Source organism: Dendrobates tinctorius, unplaced genomic scaffold (genome assembly GCF_039654945.1).
Source record: "Dendrobates tinctorius isolate UK_male_01 unplaced genomic scaffold, ASM3965494v1 ptg000014l, whole genome shotgun sequence".
Lineage (NCBI taxonomy): Eukaryota > Metazoa > Chordata > Amphibia > Anura > Dendrobatidae > Dendrobates > Dendrobates tinctorius.
In genome coordinates, this window is record NW_027361682.1 from 14,205,962 (window position 1) to 14,226,510 (window position 20,549).

The 20,549-nt window shown below is 42.9% G+C and overlaps 1 protein-coding gene across 3 annotated transcripts in view; it reads right to left on the bottom strand.

Moving 5' to 3' along the window:
* FBXW10B (F-box and WD repeat domain containing 10B) overlaps positions 1-20,549 on the bottom strand; it is a 58,347-nt gene that overhangs the window by 15,994 nt on the left and 21,804 nt on the right. For all 3 annotated transcript variants that reach the window (XM_073559634.1, XM_073559633.1, XM_073559632.1), the window contains exons 8-9: positions 17,552-17,700; positions 16,947-17,089 (exon numbers count right to left, since the gene is read on the bottom strand). In XM_073559634.1, coding sequence (XP_073415735.1) covers positions 16,947-17,089; positions 17,552-17,700 — 292 coding nt within the window. The remainder of the gene's footprint in view (positions 1-16,946; positions 17,090-17,551; positions 17,701-20,549) is intronic.

The following is a 20,549-nucleotide window of genomic DNA, read 5'->3' on the forward strand; positions in this document are numbered from 1 at the left end:
GTCCTGTGCGTGAAGCCTTTGCGCAAGAGCTCTGGGTGTGGATCCTTCACGGAAGAGCCCTGGACGTGGAGCCATTGCGGAAGAGCCCTGTGCCTGAAGCTTTCGTGGAAGAGTCCTGTGTGTGGAGCCTTCACGGAAGAGCCCTGGGTGTGGAGCACTCGCAGAAGAGCCCTGTGCGTGGAGCTTGTACCGCAGAACCCAGTCCGTGTGTCAGAGCCTTGCACATGTAGCTTGTATGTCAGAGCTGTATGCACAGATTCGTTGTATAAAAATTGACATTGCAATGTTAATCACTGTTATTTGCAAGTGTTTTTCCTTATGAAAGTACAGTTCAACTATGTAATTTCTTGAATCTTATAGGTAGTGCTAATACAGCTGCTTCTCACTAAATTAGAATATCATCAAAAAGTTAATTTATTTCGGTTTTTGATACAAAAAGTGAAACTCATATAAAGTCATTACAAACAGAGTGATCTATTTCAAATGTTTATTTCTGTTAATGTTGATGATTATGGCTTACAGCCAATGAAAACAAAAAAACGGCATTATCTCAGTAAATTAGAATAATTAACAAAAAAACACCTGCAAAGGCTTCCTAATCATTTTAAAAGGTCCTTTAGTCTGATTCCGTAGGCTCCACAATCATGGGGAAGACTCCTGACTTGACAGATGTCCAGAAGGCAGTCATTGACACATTCCGTAAGGAGGGTAAGCCACAAAAGGTCATTGCTAAAGAAGCTGGCTGTTCACAGAGTGCTGTATCCAAGCACATTAATGGAAAGTTGAGTGGAAGGAAAAAGTGTGGTAGAAAAAGGTGCACAAGCAACAGGGATAACTGCAGCCTTGACAGGATTGTTAAGAAAAAGGCCATTCAAAAAATTTGAGGGAGATTCACAAGGAGTGGACTGCACCTGGAGTTATTGGTTCAAGAGCCACCACACAACGACGGATCCAGGACATGGGCAACAAGTGTCGAATTCCTTGTGTCAAGCCATTCATAACCAATAGACAACGCCCGAAGGAGAAAAGGAACTGGACTGTTGCTCAATGGTCAAAGGTGTTGTTTTCAGATGAAAGTAAATTTCCAGTTCACCACCTGACAGCACCATGGAGGACGTCCTTCTTATCCTCATTGGGACAGGAACAACGAGCGGTTAAAAGGTCCCTCTTCTTACCACCATTCAGTGTTTCTCCTGTCCCACTGAGGATAGGAACCGCGGAATCGAGCATTGGTGCCAGCCTCTCAGAGAACTCCCGGGCACAGTCACGGTGCGCGCCGGTTAACGGGCCGGGGATGAGCAGGATCAACCAAGTAAAACAAGATAAAAGGGGGGAGGGCTCTGCTATGCACCGTCGGCCATCCTGAACTGTAGGTGCAGGTGTTAGTCACACTACTAGCAGCAATGGAGGAGACAGCCAGGCCAGAAGGCTCAGAGCAGAACCAGGGGCACGGAGAGACACCCACCCTGTCAGCGGCCAAGAAGGATAGTAAGAAGTTCGGGAAAAATAAGTGTCCCATTTGCATGTCTAAACTCCCGAAAAATTGGCTGAAAGCTCTCTGTGAGGCCTGTATATTAAGAATTATAAGGGAAGAGCAGACATCATTAATGGCCAACATGAGGTCTATAATAAGGCAGGAGGTCCAGGCATCCATCTTGAGCCTGGTGGTTCCCCAGACCAGCCAAGCAGAAACCTAGAGGTCTCGGGAAAAGGCTGAGGGAATCTAGCCCATCCGCAGATGACAAATTTTCTGAAAATTCTGATCAGGACGAGAAGGAAGACCCTATGGGAAGTGGAAAGAGATCTCTTTTCATCAGCAGACACATATGAGCTCCTCCAGGCAGTACGGGACACTATGCAGTTGCAGGATACCCCGGAAGCAGTATCAATACAAGATGAGATGTTTGGCGGTCTGCGTACCCAGATCAGTAGGGTGTTCCCGGTTAATAATCACATCAGTTCCATGATCTTAGAGGAGTGGGAAGACGCTGAAACGAGACTAGTCGTCCAGAGGGACTTCAGGCTCCGGTTGCCGTTCAACCCAGAGGATATAAAGACCTGGGACTAAGTACCTAAAATAGATGTGCCAGTGGCGAAAAAAACAGCGATCCCATTCGAGGACTCCTCCAGTCTAAAAGAGCCGATGGATCGTAAGGCAGACGGACTGCTAAAGAGAACCTGGGAGACGTCAGCAGCCATAATACGGGCCAACATTGCAGCGACATCAGTGGCCCGGTCCATGCATTTATGGGTGGACGATTTGGAAGAACATCTTAAAACCAAAACTCCCAGAGATGTTATACTTAAGTCTCTACCTTTGTTGAAACTAGCAACAGGGTTCATGGCTGATGCATCAGCGGAGTAAGTGCGGTTCGCAGCCAGGACAAATGACAAAGTTGTTATCCAATGCGGCCAGAAGGGCAATCTGGCTAAAGACTTGGTCAGGAGATACCCAGTCGAAAAATAAACTTTGTGCCATTCCCTTCTTAGGGGGTAAAGTTTTTGGGCCAGTTTTAGATGACATACTAGAAAAGGCCTCAGATAAGAAAAAGGAGTTTCCTAAGGAAAAAACGAAGAGATACCTGCCCTTTCGTAGATCCCGTCCTAGTCAAAAGTCAGACTATAAGGGGAAAGGGAAGACAGGGAGATGGAGTTATCCCAAAGGGGGTAAGGGCAAAGACTCCATCTTCTCTGGCTCAGGGGCACACAGAAAATGACACCATCAGAGTGGGAGGTCGGTTAAGGGAATTTCTAGGGAGTTGGCGGAAAATATAGCAGAATCTATGGATTCTGCATATAATCGGCCAGATTTACAAGCTGGAGTTCACCAATTTACCTCCAGAGAGGTTCATAGTAACCAATTCCCACCATTTAACAACTTCACCCTTATGGACAGATGTTCAAGATCCATTAAGGATAAACGCAATTGTCCCGGTTCCCACTCTAGAGTGTGGCAAGGGTCATTATTCAAGTCTCTTCTCAATAAAGAAACCGTCGGGAGAGTCCAGGACAATTATAAACCTCAAGCCCCTGAACAGGTGTATAAAATACAAAAGATTCAAGATGGAATCTATAAAGTCCTCAATACCCCTGATAGACAAAGACATGGTCATGTGCACTTTAGACTTGAAAAGTGCATACTACCATGTCCCAATTCACACTTCCTATCAGAAATATCTAAGATTTGCCCTGAGAAGCCAAGGGATGGTTCATCATTACCAATTCCAGGGCCTTCCCTTTGGCCTAGCCTCAGCCCCCAGAACCGTCATACCTTATTTAGATGACTTCCTGGTAGTAACGAGATCCGAAAAACAGCTCAGGATCGATTGCCGCTTCACTATCTCAATGCTACAGGAGCTCGGGTGGATCATAAATTGGGAAAAATCAAAATTGATCTCACAGTCCAGAATAAAATTTCTGGGAGTCATCCTAAACTCTCGTGCCAGAACGTCTTTTTTGCCAGAAGGGAGACAAGTCGCGTTAATCGAAAAAAATCACCGATTCAGTAGGAATACTTGCTCTATAAGGGAAGCAATGAAGATACTAGGACTGATGACAGCATGTATCCCCTGTGTGAAGTGGAGTCAATTTCACTCGTGAAAATTGCAGAGGGAGATTTTGTTGACATGGGACAGGAGACAGAGCTCATTGGACAAGAGAATGACACGATCTCTTCTGGTAAAGAAAGCACTAAAATCGTGGACTATCTCAGAGAACCTAAAAACAGGGGTACCATGGATTCTCTCTCCCCCGTTACCACCGACGCCAGTCAGTTCGGATGGGGCGGGCATGTAGAGGGAAGATACTACCAGGGACAATGGGATCCAGATGTGAAAACCAGGTCATCAAACGTTAGGGAGTTATATGCGGTGTGGAAAGTGCTTTACCAGGTTCGGTCAAGAGTCAGAGGCAAACATGTCAAAGTACTATCCGACAATGTAACAGCAGTGGCATTTCTAAGGCACCAGGGAGGCCCGAAACACCCGTCATTGCAGCAACTGGTGAACAGAATTTTCAGGTGAGCAGAAAGCTCAGTCGAATCCATTTCGGCAGTGCACCTGGAAGGAGCCATTGCCACCAGAACAAATACGAAGGTCAGGACCTTTTTTTCACTAAATCCCCTAGATGGTGCGGCAGGGGTCGACGCCCTATCTCAACCCTGGGGAGAGGGGCTCCTGTATGTTTTCCGCCTCTTCCTCTGATTCCGAGAACACTCAGGAAGATACAGGACGGCGGAGCGACAGTGATCCTAATAGTACCTTTTTGGCCAAAAAGAAGCTGGTTTCCTCTATTAAACAGAATGTCGGCAGAGAAGCCCATTCTATTAACGAAAAGGGAAGATCTCCTCCTCCGAGGCCCGCTTCTCCACGTCAATCCAGATTTGCTCCAACTCTCAGCTTGAATCCTGAACGCCAAACCCAGAGATCCAGAGGCATGTCTGATAAAGTGATCACCACACTTCAAGCAAGTAGAAAACTGGTGACTTCGGTGATCTATAATAAAATATGGAAACGGTTCTGCACCTTTTCAGGAGAGGCTTCAGGAGACACTGCACGCCCAGACATTCCCAGAATCCTTGACTTTCTCCAGTTAGGCTTTAGGAAAGGCCTTCGGCCCAGTACTTTAACAGTACAGATCTCAGCCCTTAGCATATTCTTTGATTACTCTCTAGCATCACATCCCTGGATAGCTAGGTTTTCTAGGGCCATACAGAGATTGAGACCCCTCGTAAGAAAGTCATCTCCACCATGGGACCTTAACCTGGTCCTTAATACCCTGTGTAAAGCCCCGTATCGCCTGTCAGAAGAGATGGATATAGCTAAACTCTCACTAAATACGGCCTTCCTCGTGGCTATTACGTCGGCAATAAGGCTGGGGGAAATGCAGGCCCTATCTATTCAGGATCCGTACCTGCAGGTGTTTGATGGTAGAATATTCCTTAGACTTGACCCAGCTTTTCTTTCCAAAGTGGTTTTGACTCCAAATATGAACCAGGAGGTGATCCTCCCCTCATTCTGCCAGCACCCTAGAAATCCAAAAGAGGGAATCTATCATAATTTAGACATCAGAGAGACGGTGCTAAAATATCTGAAGGCAACTGAGGGTTGGAGACGTGACAAAAATCTTTTTATACGGTATAGGGGGCCAAATAGGGATAACAAAGCAGCGAAAGCTGCAATTGCTAGGTGGATAAAGACTATGATAAACTTAGCCTATGAAGCACAAGGGAAAGCACCCCCAGATATTCTTAGAGCCCATTCCACTCGAGCTATGGCTACATCATAAGCAGAGAGGGGGGCCTCAGCAGATCAAAGTTGCAGAGCCGCAACTTGGTTTAGCCTTAGTACCTTTGCTAAACATTACGAGCTAGACATTGTATCAGGGCAATTAGCCTTTGGCAGGAAAGTTTTACATGCAGTAGTCCCGCCCTAAAATACCATCCTTTGGTACTTCTCCATGGTGCTGTCAGGTGGTGAACTGGAAAATGGTAATTGGACCTACCGGTAATTTTGTTTCCAGAAATCCATCCTGACAGCACTACTAGTTCCCTCCCTACTGCAAAGGTATTTTCATACTGATGTGAAGTAAACATTTTTATAAGAATTGTTAATAAAGTTTCTTTTTGCATCCATCCAGATGTGGTACTTTGGAAAATCACTGAAGGGTGGTAAGGGGAGGGTCCTTTTAACCGCTCGTTGTTCCTGTTCCAATGAGGATAAGAAGGATGTCTTCCATGGTGCTGTCAGGATGGATTCCTGGAAACACAATTACCACTAGGTCTAATTACCGTTTTTGCATTTCATTTGGAAATGAAGGTCCCAGAGTCTGGACGAAGCGTGGAGAGGCACACAATTCAACCTTCTTGAGGTCTAGTGTGAAGTTTCCACAATCAGTGATGGTTTGGGGAGCCATGTCATCTGCTGGGGTAGGTCCACTGTTTTTTATCAAGACCAAAGTCAGTGCAGCATCTCACAGGAAATTTTAGAGTACTTCATGCTTCCCTCTGCTGACAAGTTTTTTGGAGATGGAAATTCATTCTCCAGCAGGACTTGGCACCTGTTCACACTTCCAAAAGTACCAAAAAGCAACAGTATCACTGTGCTTGATTGGCCAGCAAAATCATCTGACCTTAACCCCATAGACAATCTATGGGGTATTGTCAAGAGGGTGATGAGGGACACCAGACCCAACAATGCAGATGAGCTGAAGGCTGCTATCAAAGCAATCTGGGCTTCCATAACACCTCAGCAGTGCTGATCGCCTCCATGCCACGCCACATTGATGCAGTAATAAATGCAAAAGGAGCCCTAACCAATTATTGAGTGCATTTACAGAACATACATTTCAGTAGGCCAACATTTCGGATTTTAAAATAATTTTTCAAGCTGGTGTTATAAAGTATTACACCGTATATACTCGTGTATAAGACGAGATTTTCCCCCTCTCGGCCTATACACGAGTCATATACTTGGGGGAGTCGGCGGGGGAGGAGCTGGGGTGTCACAGGTCATACTTACCCGGCACGGTCTCTGCAGCCCCCCGCTTCTCCACGGTCTCCCTGCCTTCATCGGTCACGTGGTACCGCTCATTAAACTCATGAATATGCACTGAAGGCAGGAAGGGAGATCGTGGAGAAGCGGGGCTGCAGAGACCGCGCCAGGAGGAGGTAAGTATAGTGATATTCACCTGTCCCCGGTCCATCGCTGCTCACTGCTGTCTGCTGCATCCTGTGTCAGTGACGTTTAGCCAGCAGAGGGTGCGGTGACGAGGCTAGTGCACGCCATGCCCTCTGCTGCCTGAACGTCACTGATAGACGACGTGGCAGACAGCGGTGAGCAGCGATGGACCCAGGAAAGGTGAATATCTCAGGTGCTGGGTCCTGAGCAGGAGAGGCGAGTATGGCATTTTTTTTTTTGCAGCAGCATATGGGGGCATAATGTATGGAGCATCTTATGGGGGTAACATATGGGGGCATATTCTATGGAGCAGCATATGGGGGCATATTCTATGGAGCAGCATATGGGGGCATATTCTATGGAGCAGCATATGGGGGCATATTCTATGGAGCAGCATATGGGGGCATATTCAATGGGGCAGCATATGGGGGCATAGTCTATGGGGCAGCATATGGGGGCATAGTCTATGGGGCAGCATATGGGGCATATTCTATGTGGCAGCATATGGGGGCATAATCTATGGAGCATCATATGGGGGGCATAATCTATGGAGCACTATATGGGGCATATTATTCTATGGAGCATCTTATGGGGGCATTATTAACCTTTGTGCGGCATTATATGGGGTGTATTTTGTATGGAGCATCTTATGGGGCCCATCATGAACTGTATGGAGCATTATATGGGGCTCCTGATTCAATATGGATATTCAAAAACATTTAACCTGAGACTTCCTGTTCCTGTGCCGCCATGTGCAGACGCATGTGAGGGAGCTCCTGCTGACCGCCGCAAATACTCTGCATTTACACAGAGCCCTGACTCACAAAAGGTACTGGGATAATCATGAGACGGTCCGCAAACATGGATCGATTTGTCACGAGAGGCGCAGGGAAGGAGCAGAGGGAGGAGGAGGTCGGAGGAGACCTGCAGATTGAGAGCACAGTAATGGCGACGGAGACACAGGCACAAACAGGGCAAGCACATGAGGAGATAGAACGGGAGGAGGAAACCCCAGAGAAAGAAGGAAATTTCAGCCACGGGGAGACAGTGGAGGCAAGAGGCACATTGGAAACGCAGCTACATGCTCATGGCTCATTAAACTTTAAACAGCTAGCAAAAGAAATGGCATCATACCTTGCTGAAGACTTTAAAGCAGGCAGTGGCTGACATGATCCAATCTACCGCTAAAGAGCTGCAAAGCAAGATGACTCATCAGGAGCAGAAACTGCAGGAAGCCGAGCAGAGAATTTCTGAGGCGGAGGACAAAGTTATTCAGCTAGAAAAACAAGTCAGTGACTTAAAGAAACAAGCCTCCTACACTGTGGATAAACTAGAGGATCTGGAGAATAGGTCCCGCAGAAGCAATCTGAAAATGATAGGCCTCCCAGAGACAATAAACACACAGCAGCTAAATGATATCTATGAGGTGGAATTGCCAAAAGCACTGGGACTGTCATATAACTGCAGAGTGGAGAATGCACACAGGCTAGGCCCCCCCAGAGAGGCCTCTGAGACTGAGAGGGGCAGGAATAAACAGAATAACTAGGAAGCTCAGAGACCACGCCAGGCAGTGGCAAAGTACTTGAACTTTAAAGATAAGGAAGAAATACTCAGGGCTTATAAAGGAAGAAGGCGACCACTGATAATTCAGGGACATAAAGACCTTTTATTTGGAGACTAGCCAGCAGAGGTGACATGGAGAAGAAGGGCATTCAGCGAAGCATGCACTCTGTTGTTTAAACGCAACATCAGATTCCAGCTAAACTACCCAGCAATGCTGCGTTTTAGGGCAAGAGATGGTGTGATGAGGTCATTTACAGATCCCACGGAGGCCATGAAAATTATGTCCCAGCAGCAACCTTCATCTGGCCAACAATCACCTGAAAATACCATTCGCCGAGAGAGGAGACAAGGGAGATGCTGAGGACGAGAGGGGGAGACCCTATCCGTATAGCCTGAGGTCGGATTTGCATTTGGAAGGAGATAATGAAAGATAGACAATGGCTAAGGAACAAAGAACCCCAATGACAAGGGCGTTCAGGAAGAACCAAACAAGACAGAATACTAAATGATCTAATGCTTATGAGATTGTGTCAAGATATATCCTGGGGTCAGCATAAGTGAAAAGTATGACTAGAATACCTCACATGATAATATGAAGATGAAAGGGAGAAATTTTTGTGGTCCAGGTTGAGCTACAGAAAGAATACTTACACTCCCAATCACCTAAAATAGGAAGACGTACAGTAACAAGGGATATCATCTGTGAACCACATGGTGGTGTACAAAACTTACAAATTTACAGGTATATTCACCCAACCGGGTCAGATCAGATGGAACTATGTATGTTCAAGAAAGACTACAGGACAGCTGGTGGAGAGATCCCCCCTTCTCCTATTTCTTTTTTTTTTTTTTTTTCTTTTTTTCCCATCTTATTTCTTTTCACAGGTTCTGTTGGACTGAATGGAGAATTTGGGGTGCTGATTTAATTGGTCTGCAAGCTGATCATACTGGCTGACGGCGAAATTGTGACTTCCAGGTTTATGGACATTGTGAGGTTTTCACAACAAAAAGGCATATATAAAGTTGGGATAATGATGACCAGATGTGATGTATATACTAGGTAGAAGACAAGATCTTCATTGAATGTTGATGGGAGTATTTTGTGTTAAATTAAGATATCTTCCAGGGGGAAAGTATCATACAAATGCTAGGTTCACATTGGAAGATACTGCTTGGGGGGATGAAGGGGGTGGGAGTAAAGTATTTTTATACCTCTCTGACATCAAAAAGGAGAGATGGAGAAGGACTAAGATAATATGGTTGTGAATATTAAGATGTTAGGAAATTGATATGATAAATTAAGGGAAATAGATGTTGATCTAAGATTTCAGAGTTTCAAGGTTACATGAGGGTCAGGGCTTAGATAGAGAATGGATATAAAATAGGTACAACATGATAAATATGGGATAATAGGCGGTCGGAAAATTGTTTCTCTTTTGGTTTGGATAATGGCGGAAAAAAGAGGAGTCAACAAAGAGGTTGTTATATGGTCAGAGGGTGAGATGAGAGGTGGGGGAAAGGGAGGGAGGGAAGTTAAAGTTCATGAGCCCACTGCTATTGTACTAATTAATTTATTACTGACTGAGATGACTGACTGGCAGTCCATACCTGAGAGGGAGAAGCTTCACACGTCCTCGCAGAAGAAACCATTTTGGAATTAAAAATGGTTAGATTAATAACATGGAATAGAAAAGGGTTGTGCTCACCACATAAAAGGATGATGATACTTCGTCACCTGAAAAGATTGAAAGCAGATTTAGCCTTGCTTCAGGAGACACACTTGGGTAAAGAAGACTTTTTTAGAATGAAGAAATTATGGGTGGGAGAAGTTTATGGTTCTAGCTTGGTAGACAGAAAAGCAGGAGTCCTAATACTTATACATAAAGCATTGGCACACAGAGTTTCATCCGTAGAAATGGACCAGAAGGGTAGGTTAATCCGTTTGAAATTAGAGATAAATAATGAAAGTATTACCCTGTACAATATATATGCCCCAAACATAAATCAAAAGAAATTTTTTATGTCCTTACAGAACAAAATAGTGGCTGATAGTGGTAACAACATAATCATAGGAGGAGATTGTAATGAGGTGCATAAGGAGGAAGAGGACAGAAAAGAGAGCTTAATAAGATTAAATCTAGGAGAAGGGAAGAGATATATGGGGAAAAAAGGTTATTTGGAAGATATGATATCGAATTGGCAGCTGAAAGATGCGTGGAGAACGTCACACCCTATGGATCGGGAATTTTCACATTACTCATGCACACAAGACATGGTCGAGAATAGGCATGTTCTTTGTGTCAGATAAGATACTACACAAAATGTGTAATGTCAATATTGAGGACATGGTGATATCTGATCATAGTCCTATATCACTAGACTTAGCTGACGCACATCAGAAAGGGACGGACTATTTATGGCGATTTCCAGGAAACATGACAAAAAAGAGCAAGATTTTGTGAAATGGATGGGGGAATGGTGGACAGAGTTTGCAATGTATAATGAGGAGCACAAATCTAACCCTAGACTATATTGGGAAATAGCGAAGGTGGTGATAAGGGGAAACATCATGGCTTACACGCAGAGAATAAAACAAATAAAAGAGCAGTACTTAGCAGCAAGCAGCGAAGTTTTGAGCACCTATACAAAATATAAGAACTCACTACTGGATGAGGATAAAGATAATTGGATGCGGACCAAAAAAATTTTGAAGAATGTGCGGAAAAAAGAGAGCAATTATATAGAAATCACTAGGAGGTAGAATTAAATAGGTATGGTGACAAAGCAGGGAGAATACTGGCTAATTTGGCTAGGGGAAGATATGTGGGTACATCTATAATGGCAATTAGAGATAAAAAAAGGACAACGACTGACTAATCCCAAAGATATAAACAGAGTGCTGGGCAAATTCTATGGTAGATAAGATAGAAAATGTCTGCGCTGGATAAACCACACGGATTAGGGAACAACACAAAATTTTAAAGATAAGTGGCAGATAAATATGGAAGTCTCAATAGACAAATATATCCAATGAAAAACGAAATATTCATCAAACTGACATATTCTGAAAAAAAAAAAAAAAATCATGATCCCAGAGATCAAACTAATTGAGACAATATAGCAACACCATACAAAAGGATTTAAAAATCAAACATGTAAAATAGGCATAAAAAAATGGAGACACTACAAGGGAATATACACTCACTGGCCACTTTATTAGGTACACCATGCTAGTAACGGGTTGGACCCCCTTTTGCCTTCAGAACTGCCTCAATTCTTCGTGGCAGAGATTCAACAAGGTGCTGGAAGCATTCCTCAGAGATTTTGGACCATATTGACATGATGGCATCACACAGTTGGCGCAGATTTGTCGGCTGCACATCCCTGATGCGAATCTCCCGTTCCACCACATCCCAAAGATGCTCTATTGGATTGAGATCTGGTGACTGAGGAGGCCATTTGAGTACAGTGAACTCATTGTCATGTTCAAGAAACCAATCTGAGATGAATCAAGCTTTATGACATGGCGCATTATCCTGCTGAAAGTAGCCATCAGATGCCTGTTCTTAGCTGAGAGGAGTGGTACCCAGTGTGGTCTTCTGCTGCTGTAGCCCATCTGCCTCAAAGTTCGACGCACTGTGCGTTCAGAGATGCTCTTCTGCCTACCTTGGTTGTAACGGGTGGCAATTTGAGTCACTGTTGCCTTTCTATCAGCTCGAACCAGTATGCCCATTCTCCTCTGACCTCTGGCATCAACAAGGCATTTCCGGCCACAGAACTGCCACTCACTGTTTTTTTTTTCTTTTTCGGACCATTCTCTGTAAACCCTAGAGATGGTTGTGCGTGAAAATCCCAGTAGATCAGCAGTTTCTGAAATACTCAGACCAGCCCTTCTGGCACCAACAATCATGCCACGTTCAAAGGCACTCAAATCACCTTTCTTCCCCATACTGATGCTCGGTTTGAACTGCAGGAGATTGTCTTGACCATGTCTACATGCCTAAATGCACTGAGTTGCCGCCATGTGATTGGCTGATTAGAAATTAAGTCTTAACACACAGTTGGACAGGTGTACCTAATAAAGTGGCCAGTGAGTGTATATATATATATATATATATATATATATATATATATATATATACACACCTTAGGTGCATTCAAAAAAATGTGCAAGGCCACATAAAGGAGCCCAGAATGTAGCGATTATATAGGAGCTAGTGAGGTTGAAGCTCCGTCGCTGCAGTGGTAATCAAATGCTATGTTATGCAATTGCAGGGTTCAAAAACAGGATAAAGTACGTTTCAAGCACTGAGTCCAGCAATAACTGCTGAGAGAACTGTCCCGGCCGGTGACAGTCTCTTAATTACTCACTGTACGCTGCTCCCTCGGTGCGCCGGCGTTCTTCGCAGCACGATGCTGCCGGCTGCAGTGGAGTTGCAGGACCTTGGTGACGTCAGAAGGTTACGTGGCTGAGACCAGCGCGTAATACACACCAAATCCTTCCAACCGGTTACGGAAGTGCACGGCTTCCTTCATCAGGGGGAAGGTGAATATTTCGTTTTTCATTGGATATATTTGTCTATTGAGACTTCCAGATTTATCTGCCACTTATCTTTATAATTTTTGTGTTGTTCCCTAATCCGTGTGGTTTATCCAGCGCAGACATTTTCTATCTTATCTGCATCATAATCAAATGACCTAGTGGTGTGTTGTTTTGTCTTGCAGCGGATATTCCTCTCATAGTATTAGCGCCCCCAATATATTTATAAATTCTATGCTAGGTTATACAAGGATGAGGATCATCAAGATGTAGCGGGGGAGACCTGGCTTGGTAGAGTTGATATCCCTAAACTGACGGAGGAGGAATTACAGGATTTAAATGGTTGTATCACAGAGGAAGAAATTAGTATGGCAATAAAAGGACTGGGGGCCAATAAGGCTCCAGGGCCTGATGGTTCATTTTATAAGGCGCTGAGTGAGAAAATAGTTCCCACGCTTAAAGATTTTTATAATCACATTTTGCAAGGGGAAGCTATGTCACAAGGGATGAATACGGCCTACATAAAGCTTCTCCCGAAGGGAGGGAAGGATTTGGAAGACCCTTCGGGATACAGACTGATATCATTAATAAATCAAGATGTTAAACTTCTCTCAAAAATAATGGCAGACAGGCTGGCTAGGATACTGCCTAGATTGATATCAAAGCAACAATCAGGTTTTGTGACGGGAAGATCAGCCGTTACTAATATAAGGAAAGCCATGTTATTGCTAGACAAGATTAGAGGGAAGCATCTGGATAAGGGAGAGGATCCAGCTATGGTCACACTGGACACGGAAAAAGCGTTCGATAATGTGAGGTGGCCATGGCTGGGTCAAGTGTTGGATAAATTAAATCAGGTAGGTCCGTTTAGACAATTTTTGGCGGTACTATATCAGAATCCCAAAGCAAGGGTATACACGCCGGGGTTTCTCTCAGATTCCTTCGAGCTGAAAAAGGGAACGAGGCAGGGGTGCCCGCTGTCCCCCTTACTGTTTAATTTGGCGATAGAACCTATGTCGAGATATTTAAGTGATTGCAGTTCCTACAAAGGGATAAAGGTGGGAAATGAGACAGTCAAAAATGCCCTATTTGCAGACGACATAATTCTTTTCATGAACAACCCAGAGGAAGATCTCCCTATGTTGCTGCTTGAAATTGAAAAGTTTGGACAATTCTCGGGCTTTCGTTTAAATAAGTCTAAATGTGAGATTCTGTTCATGAGGAGTGAGGTAAAATGTGGCCAGGAGAGTAATATAATGGGTAGCCCGAAAGCGACAACATCTATAAAGTACTTAGGAATTTATTTGGGGAGAACGCCAAAACAGATTAATGATCTCAATTATAAGCCTATCATAGACAAAATAGAGAAGGCGTTGGAGAGGTGGGGAAATCTACCCCTCTCGCTGCTGGGTCGCTGCCACCTAATCAAGTTGACAAGCTTTGCGAGATTACTGTACCCAATGCAAACTATCCCAATGTTAATTTGTCACGCAGATGTTCTCAGATTAAACAGGGCCTTTTCTAAATTCATTTGGAGGGGTAAAAGAGTGAGATTGGCTATAAGAACTCTAATGCACACAAAGGAGGGAGAGGGAGTGGGATTGCCAAATATTAGGGGATATAATTTATTGTGTTTAATGAGGAATGTAATAGACTGGATTAAAAAAACGGGGCAATATACGGACTACAAATTGGAAACGGAATTTTGTGGTTTGTGGGACCTGACGGCGCTGCTACATACGCCGCTGTCACACATACTGCCAAACATTAAATATTCGGTAATATGTAAAGATACCATTGCCACAATGGAAGGCAGTAAGAAAAAAACTAAAAATGTCGTGGAGAGTGTCATAACACCTGAATCCTTGGGCATTTCCTGCCTTTAGATTAGGAAGAGAAAATAAATTATACACAGAGTGGTTGGGGAAAGATATACAGACATTAGGGGACTTACTACATCTACAAGAAGGCCACTGGTTGACGGGATTGGAGGTGATAGACAAATCTGAGCTGCCGAGATTTCATTTGATGTTATATAGTCAATTAAAGCATTATGTATTAGACCTCCTTCAGGATGTGAGGAAGGAAATCGATTCAGAAATATGGGAGGACTTGGTTACCAAAGACATTGGAGAAATATCACCTCAATATATGGGATGCTGAGGGACATATTACGCCCTTCAGGGAAGGGCAAAATATTTCACAAATGGGAAAAACATATACATGATGAAGAACTTGAGCATAAGTTTCTGCGGGGCTGGGAATTGGTAAGAAAGCATGTCATTAATGAACAATGGAGAGATAGTTAGTTCAGAATAATGCATAAAACAATATGTGGCTTCAATATACCTCCGACTCCGCGGAATCCTGAAAGGCAGACAAGTTGCCCAAAATATACAATGCCCAAAACAGACACAGAACGTGGACTGTGGTCATGTCCTAGGACACAAGAACTCTGGTTAAAAGTCCAGGATATGTATCTGAAGATATGTGGGATATGGATAGAAGTAGATCCATTGTGTTGGTTGTTTCACTTTACGACGGGTAAAACAAGGGGGGGGACGGCTACATGACTTGTTTCACACCATATGCAATGGTGACAAAACGTCTAATTCTGCAACACTGGCTAGCTAAAACACTCCCAGGGATAAAAGAGATCAAGGAAGGTTTAACATTGGTCTTATTTTTGGAAAAAAAGAGAAACAGAAAGATATAAAGATAAAATGAAGAAAACATTTTTAAAAAATGGAGAGTGTTTATAGAAACGTCACTGACCACCAGAGAAATTCAAGACTTAATGAGTGCCTTTGTGGATTCAGATTGGTATCAGAGGATTTGAGTGGTAATCTGGGTAAACTGAAATGTGTTATATGAGCTATATGGAGGATAAGGTGGAGCTGGAGATAAGGTGTCTGATTTCAGTCAATGTAATCTATGAAAATGTGGACGTAAGGGGGTTTGATAATTTTTGCTTCTATTCAGGCTTAGGTGATAAGCATGTTTAAATATGTTCTTTGTAACAATTCAATGCAACGTTTATAACTTGCAATATGCAACTTCATTACAAAATCAATAAAAATGATGTTTAAAAAAAAAAACATTTAACCTACTGATGTCTCAATTAATTTTACTTTTATTGGTATCTAATTTTATTTTTGAAATTTACCTGTAGCTGCTGCATTTTCCACCCTAGGCTTATACACGAGTCAATACGTTTTCCCAGTTTTTTGTGGCAAAATTAAGGGGGTCGGCTTATACACGGGTCGGCTTACACACGAGTATATACGGTAATTTACTGAGATAATGACTTTTGGGTTTTCATTGGCTGTAAGCCATAATCATCAACATTAATAGAAATAAAAACTTGAAATAGATCACTCTTTGTAATGACTATATATAATGAGTCTCACTTTTTGTATTCAAGAACTGAAATAAATTAGCTTTTTGATGATATTCTAATTTTGTGAGAAGCAATTGTATATTCATGTTGTCTCCATGTGCGATTCATAGCTCCATTTTTATACATTTAACAAGGGTTTATTTTTTTCTTTCCTTTTTACTATCTTTTCACATGGTAAATTGCTATCATAGGTCATTTTTGAATGGTACTTATTACCTCATTCTAATGTCTGTATGTAAATAGGTATGATTTACCTGGCTGCTTGCATACATACATTTTGATTTCTTGTTGTAGGTTTAATTATTTTGGACTTTTAATAGGTTTTCAATAAAATTTGCCATCCTTTATTCATTGGATCCTTTTTTCTCCAGTATTTTTCGGTGGATTTATATACTGTACTATGTGTGTCAAATCTGTGTGGCCAAGTTCTGTTAAATGAGACAGCATTGCAGAGACCTGAGCATGTAGTCTTCCGGCAAGGGCCCTGAGCGTGGAGCCCTCCCGGCAGAGGCCATGGTCATGGAGCCTGCCCGGCAGAGGCCCTGAACGTGGTGCCCTCTCTGCAGAGACCTTAAGCATGTGATGCTCTCTCGGCAGAGGCTCTGAGCTTGGATCCTGCCCAACAGAGGCTCTGAGCATGGACCCCGCCTTGCAGGGGCCCTGAGTGTGAGAGCCCCCTCTCAGCAGAGGCCCTGAGTGTGAAGTCCACCCGGAAGACACACTGTGCATAGAGTCTGTGCGGCTGCAGTCTGTACTGTTTACTTACTTTGGATGCCTGAAGGTCATCAGTCGTTTCTGAAAAGTTCCCATCATGCTCCAGGCAATAACATATCCATCCGTACTCCCCGATACCAAGTGCCACTGATCTAACGCCAGGCATTTTATAGCTCCGTGGTGGCCAGGTAATGTCTAATCAATCAAAAAGTGGAAAACATCAGGAAATTTAGGACAAACACTGTTGTGGAGGAATAGAACCCTTCAGGCCGTTCTGTATAGGATTTTCTGGCCTTATGTGTTTCTGTATAAGACAAGCTCTCCAGTTATCTGATCCCTTGCCATTTTCAAGATCTCTGACAGCAAGCAAGCAGAAAACCTCAATATATTTTTTACTAAAATATGTGAAGCTCCATCTTTACATAATGCCCTGCATATTATTCTTTTTTTTAAACCAGTTATTTTTATTTAGGTTTCAAAAGATTTTAAACAATAAACAGTGGATATCAATATACATGTAACAATTCACATATCTTGTAGTAATACAATCAAAGCCATCCCCCCCTCCCCCCTCCCCCAATACTCCTTATGCCGGGTATTCTTGAGAGTCTTAGCAATCATATCACCGCCATCCAGCTGCATATTATTCTTACCCACCTTGATTAATTCGGCAGACTCTGTGTGCCAGACTTTAACAAGACCCTTCTCACAGCCGCTCACCACCAACCGGTCCCTGATTTTTACAGCCAGAACAGCGTCCTTGTGCTTAAACGTGCGCAGACATTTCCCGGTAGTGATATCCCATACTATAGGGAGGAGATGCCACAGTCATTAGGATTGGAGAATGATCTCTTTTTTTTTTTTTTTTTTTGGAGGACGAGGAGTTCCTACCAACCATCGGTTGTATGATTGGGTTCCCTCATACAGAAAGATGTTTACGGCCAGGATCACACATACGAGGAACTCGGACGACTCTCGCATGTTAATACCCGGCACTGCCGCCGGCACTCGGATTGGAGCGTGCGGCTGCATAGCATATATAGATAAACAGTTGTCTGAAAAAGTGTCTTCCCCCTTCCTGTTTTCCTATTCTCTTGCATGTTTGTCACACTTAAAGTGAACCCATCAGCAGGATTGTGCACAGTAACCTACAGTCAGTGTTAGATTGGCGTCGTTATACTGATTAAAATGTTACCTTGGTCGATTAAATCCGTCTTGTGGTTGTTATTCAATCTTTATTTTTATTTACAGATATGCTTGTTCCCCAAGGCGGCCTGTGAGGTGTATTCATGTGGTGCTCTGATTAGGTATTCATAATGCAGACTTCTGACAGGTTACTGATCCCTCACTGACCTTCCCCCTAGTTTGCATAATGAATATATGTACATACTGAAAAAAAACAAAACCGTTTTGCAGGCAGGCGCCAGCCGTGGTACCTGAGCTCCAGCATAATCGCATGTTTACTGTGTTAAAAATAAATGTGCTTGAGGTTATTCTGAAAGTATTAAAAAAAAAAAATCAATTTTAAAATGGCGCCCGCCACGCCTGCGCAGCAGCAGCTATCAGTGTATGTAGAGGAGATCTGATAGCTGCTATTGCGCAGGTGCCGGAGGCGCCATCCGCTAGAGAAGAAAAATGTCCCCGTTCAAGATGGCGCTGCCTGCGCAATAGCAGCTATCTGATCACCTCTATGTACACCAATAGCTGCTACTGTGCAGGTGCAACCGGCACCATTTTCAAATGGATTTTTTAACATTTTATACTGTCTGGATAAACTCAAACACATTTATTATTAACACAGTAAACATGTGATCATTCTGCAGCTCAGGTGCCATGACTGGCACCAGCCTGCAGAAGGGGTTTTTTTCAGTATGTACATATATTCATTATGTAAACTAGGGGACAGGTCAGTGAGGGATCAGTGACCTGTCAGCAGTCTGCATTATGAATACCTAATCGGAGCACCACATTAAGACCCCCCCCCCACAGGCTGCCCCGGAGCACGAGCACATCATTAACTCAAAACTGAAAATAAAGATTAAACATCAAAAACAAGACGGATTTCATCAACCAAGGTATCATTTTAATCAGTATAAGGGTGCCGACCTGACACTGCCTGTAGGTTACTGTGCACAATCCTGCTGACAGGTTCCCTTTAAATGTTTCAGATCAGTAAACAAATATAAAGATTAGACAAAGAGCAAAAGTAAACACAAAATGCAGTTTTAAAATTAAGGTCTTTGTTATTAACCCCTTAATGACCAGGCTAATTTTTAAAAATCTGACCAGTGTCGCTTTATGTGGTAATAAATCTTGAACGCTTCAACAAATTCCATTGATTTTGAGATTGTTTTTGTGATACATCATATTTTATGATAATAAATTTAGGTGGATATGTTTTGCGTTTATTTATCAAAATATCAGAAATATTAAGAAAATTTTTTAAAAATTGCAATTTTAAAACTTTGATTATTCCTTTACCCCCAAGGGTGGTTTGCATGTTCATGACCGGGCCATTTTTTACAATGCTGACCACTGTCCCTTTATGAGGTAATAACTCTGAAACGCTTCCATGGATCCCACTGATGCTGACATTTTCTCGTGACATATGGTACTTCATGTTAGTGGTAAAATTTCATTCATGTAACTTGCATTTATTTGTGAAAAAACGGAAATTTGGCAAAAATTTTCGCAATTTTCCAACTTTGAATTTTTATGCCCCTAAATTACAGAGATATGGCACACAAAAAACTTAATAAGTAACATTTTCCACATGTTTACTTTACATCAGCACAATTTTGGACCCAAAATTTTTTTTAGTTAGGAAGTTAAAAGGGTTAAAAGTTGACCAGCGATTTCTCATTTTTGCAAAACCATTTTATTTTTATGGACCACATCACATTTGAAGTCACTTTGAGGGGTCTATATGATAGAAAATACCCAAAAGTGACACCATTCTAAAAACTGCACCCCTCAAGGTGCTCAAAACCACATTCAAAAAGTTAATTAACCCTTCAGGTGTTAACAGGAATTTTTTGAATGTTTAAAAAAATGAACATTTAACTTTTTTTCACAAAAAAATTACTTCAGGTCCAATTTTTTTTATTTTACCAAGGGTAACAGGAGAAATTGGACTGCAAAAGTTATTGTGCAATTTGTCCTGAGTACGCTGACACCTGATATGTGGGGGGAACCACTGTTTCGGCGCATGGCAGAGCTCAGAAGGGAAGGAGCGCCATTTGACTTTTTCAATGCAAAATTGGTTGGAATTCAGATCGGACACCTTGTCACGTTTGGAGAGCCCCTGATGTACCTAAACAGTGGAAACTCCCGACAAGTGACCCCATTTTGGAAACTAGACCCCCCAAGGAACTTATCTAGATATGTGGTGAGAACTTTGAACCCACAAGGGCTTCACAGAAGTTTATAACGTACAGCCGTACAATTAAAACATATTTTTTCCACAAAAATTATCTTTTCACCCCAAATTTTTATTTTCCCAAGGGTAACAGGACCCTAAAAGTTATTGTGCAATTTGTCCTGAGTATGCTGATACCCCATATGTGGGTTTAAACGACTATTTGGGCGCATGGCAGAGCTCGGAAGGGAAGCAGCGCCATTTCACTTTTTTGGCTGGAATTGAGATCGGACACCA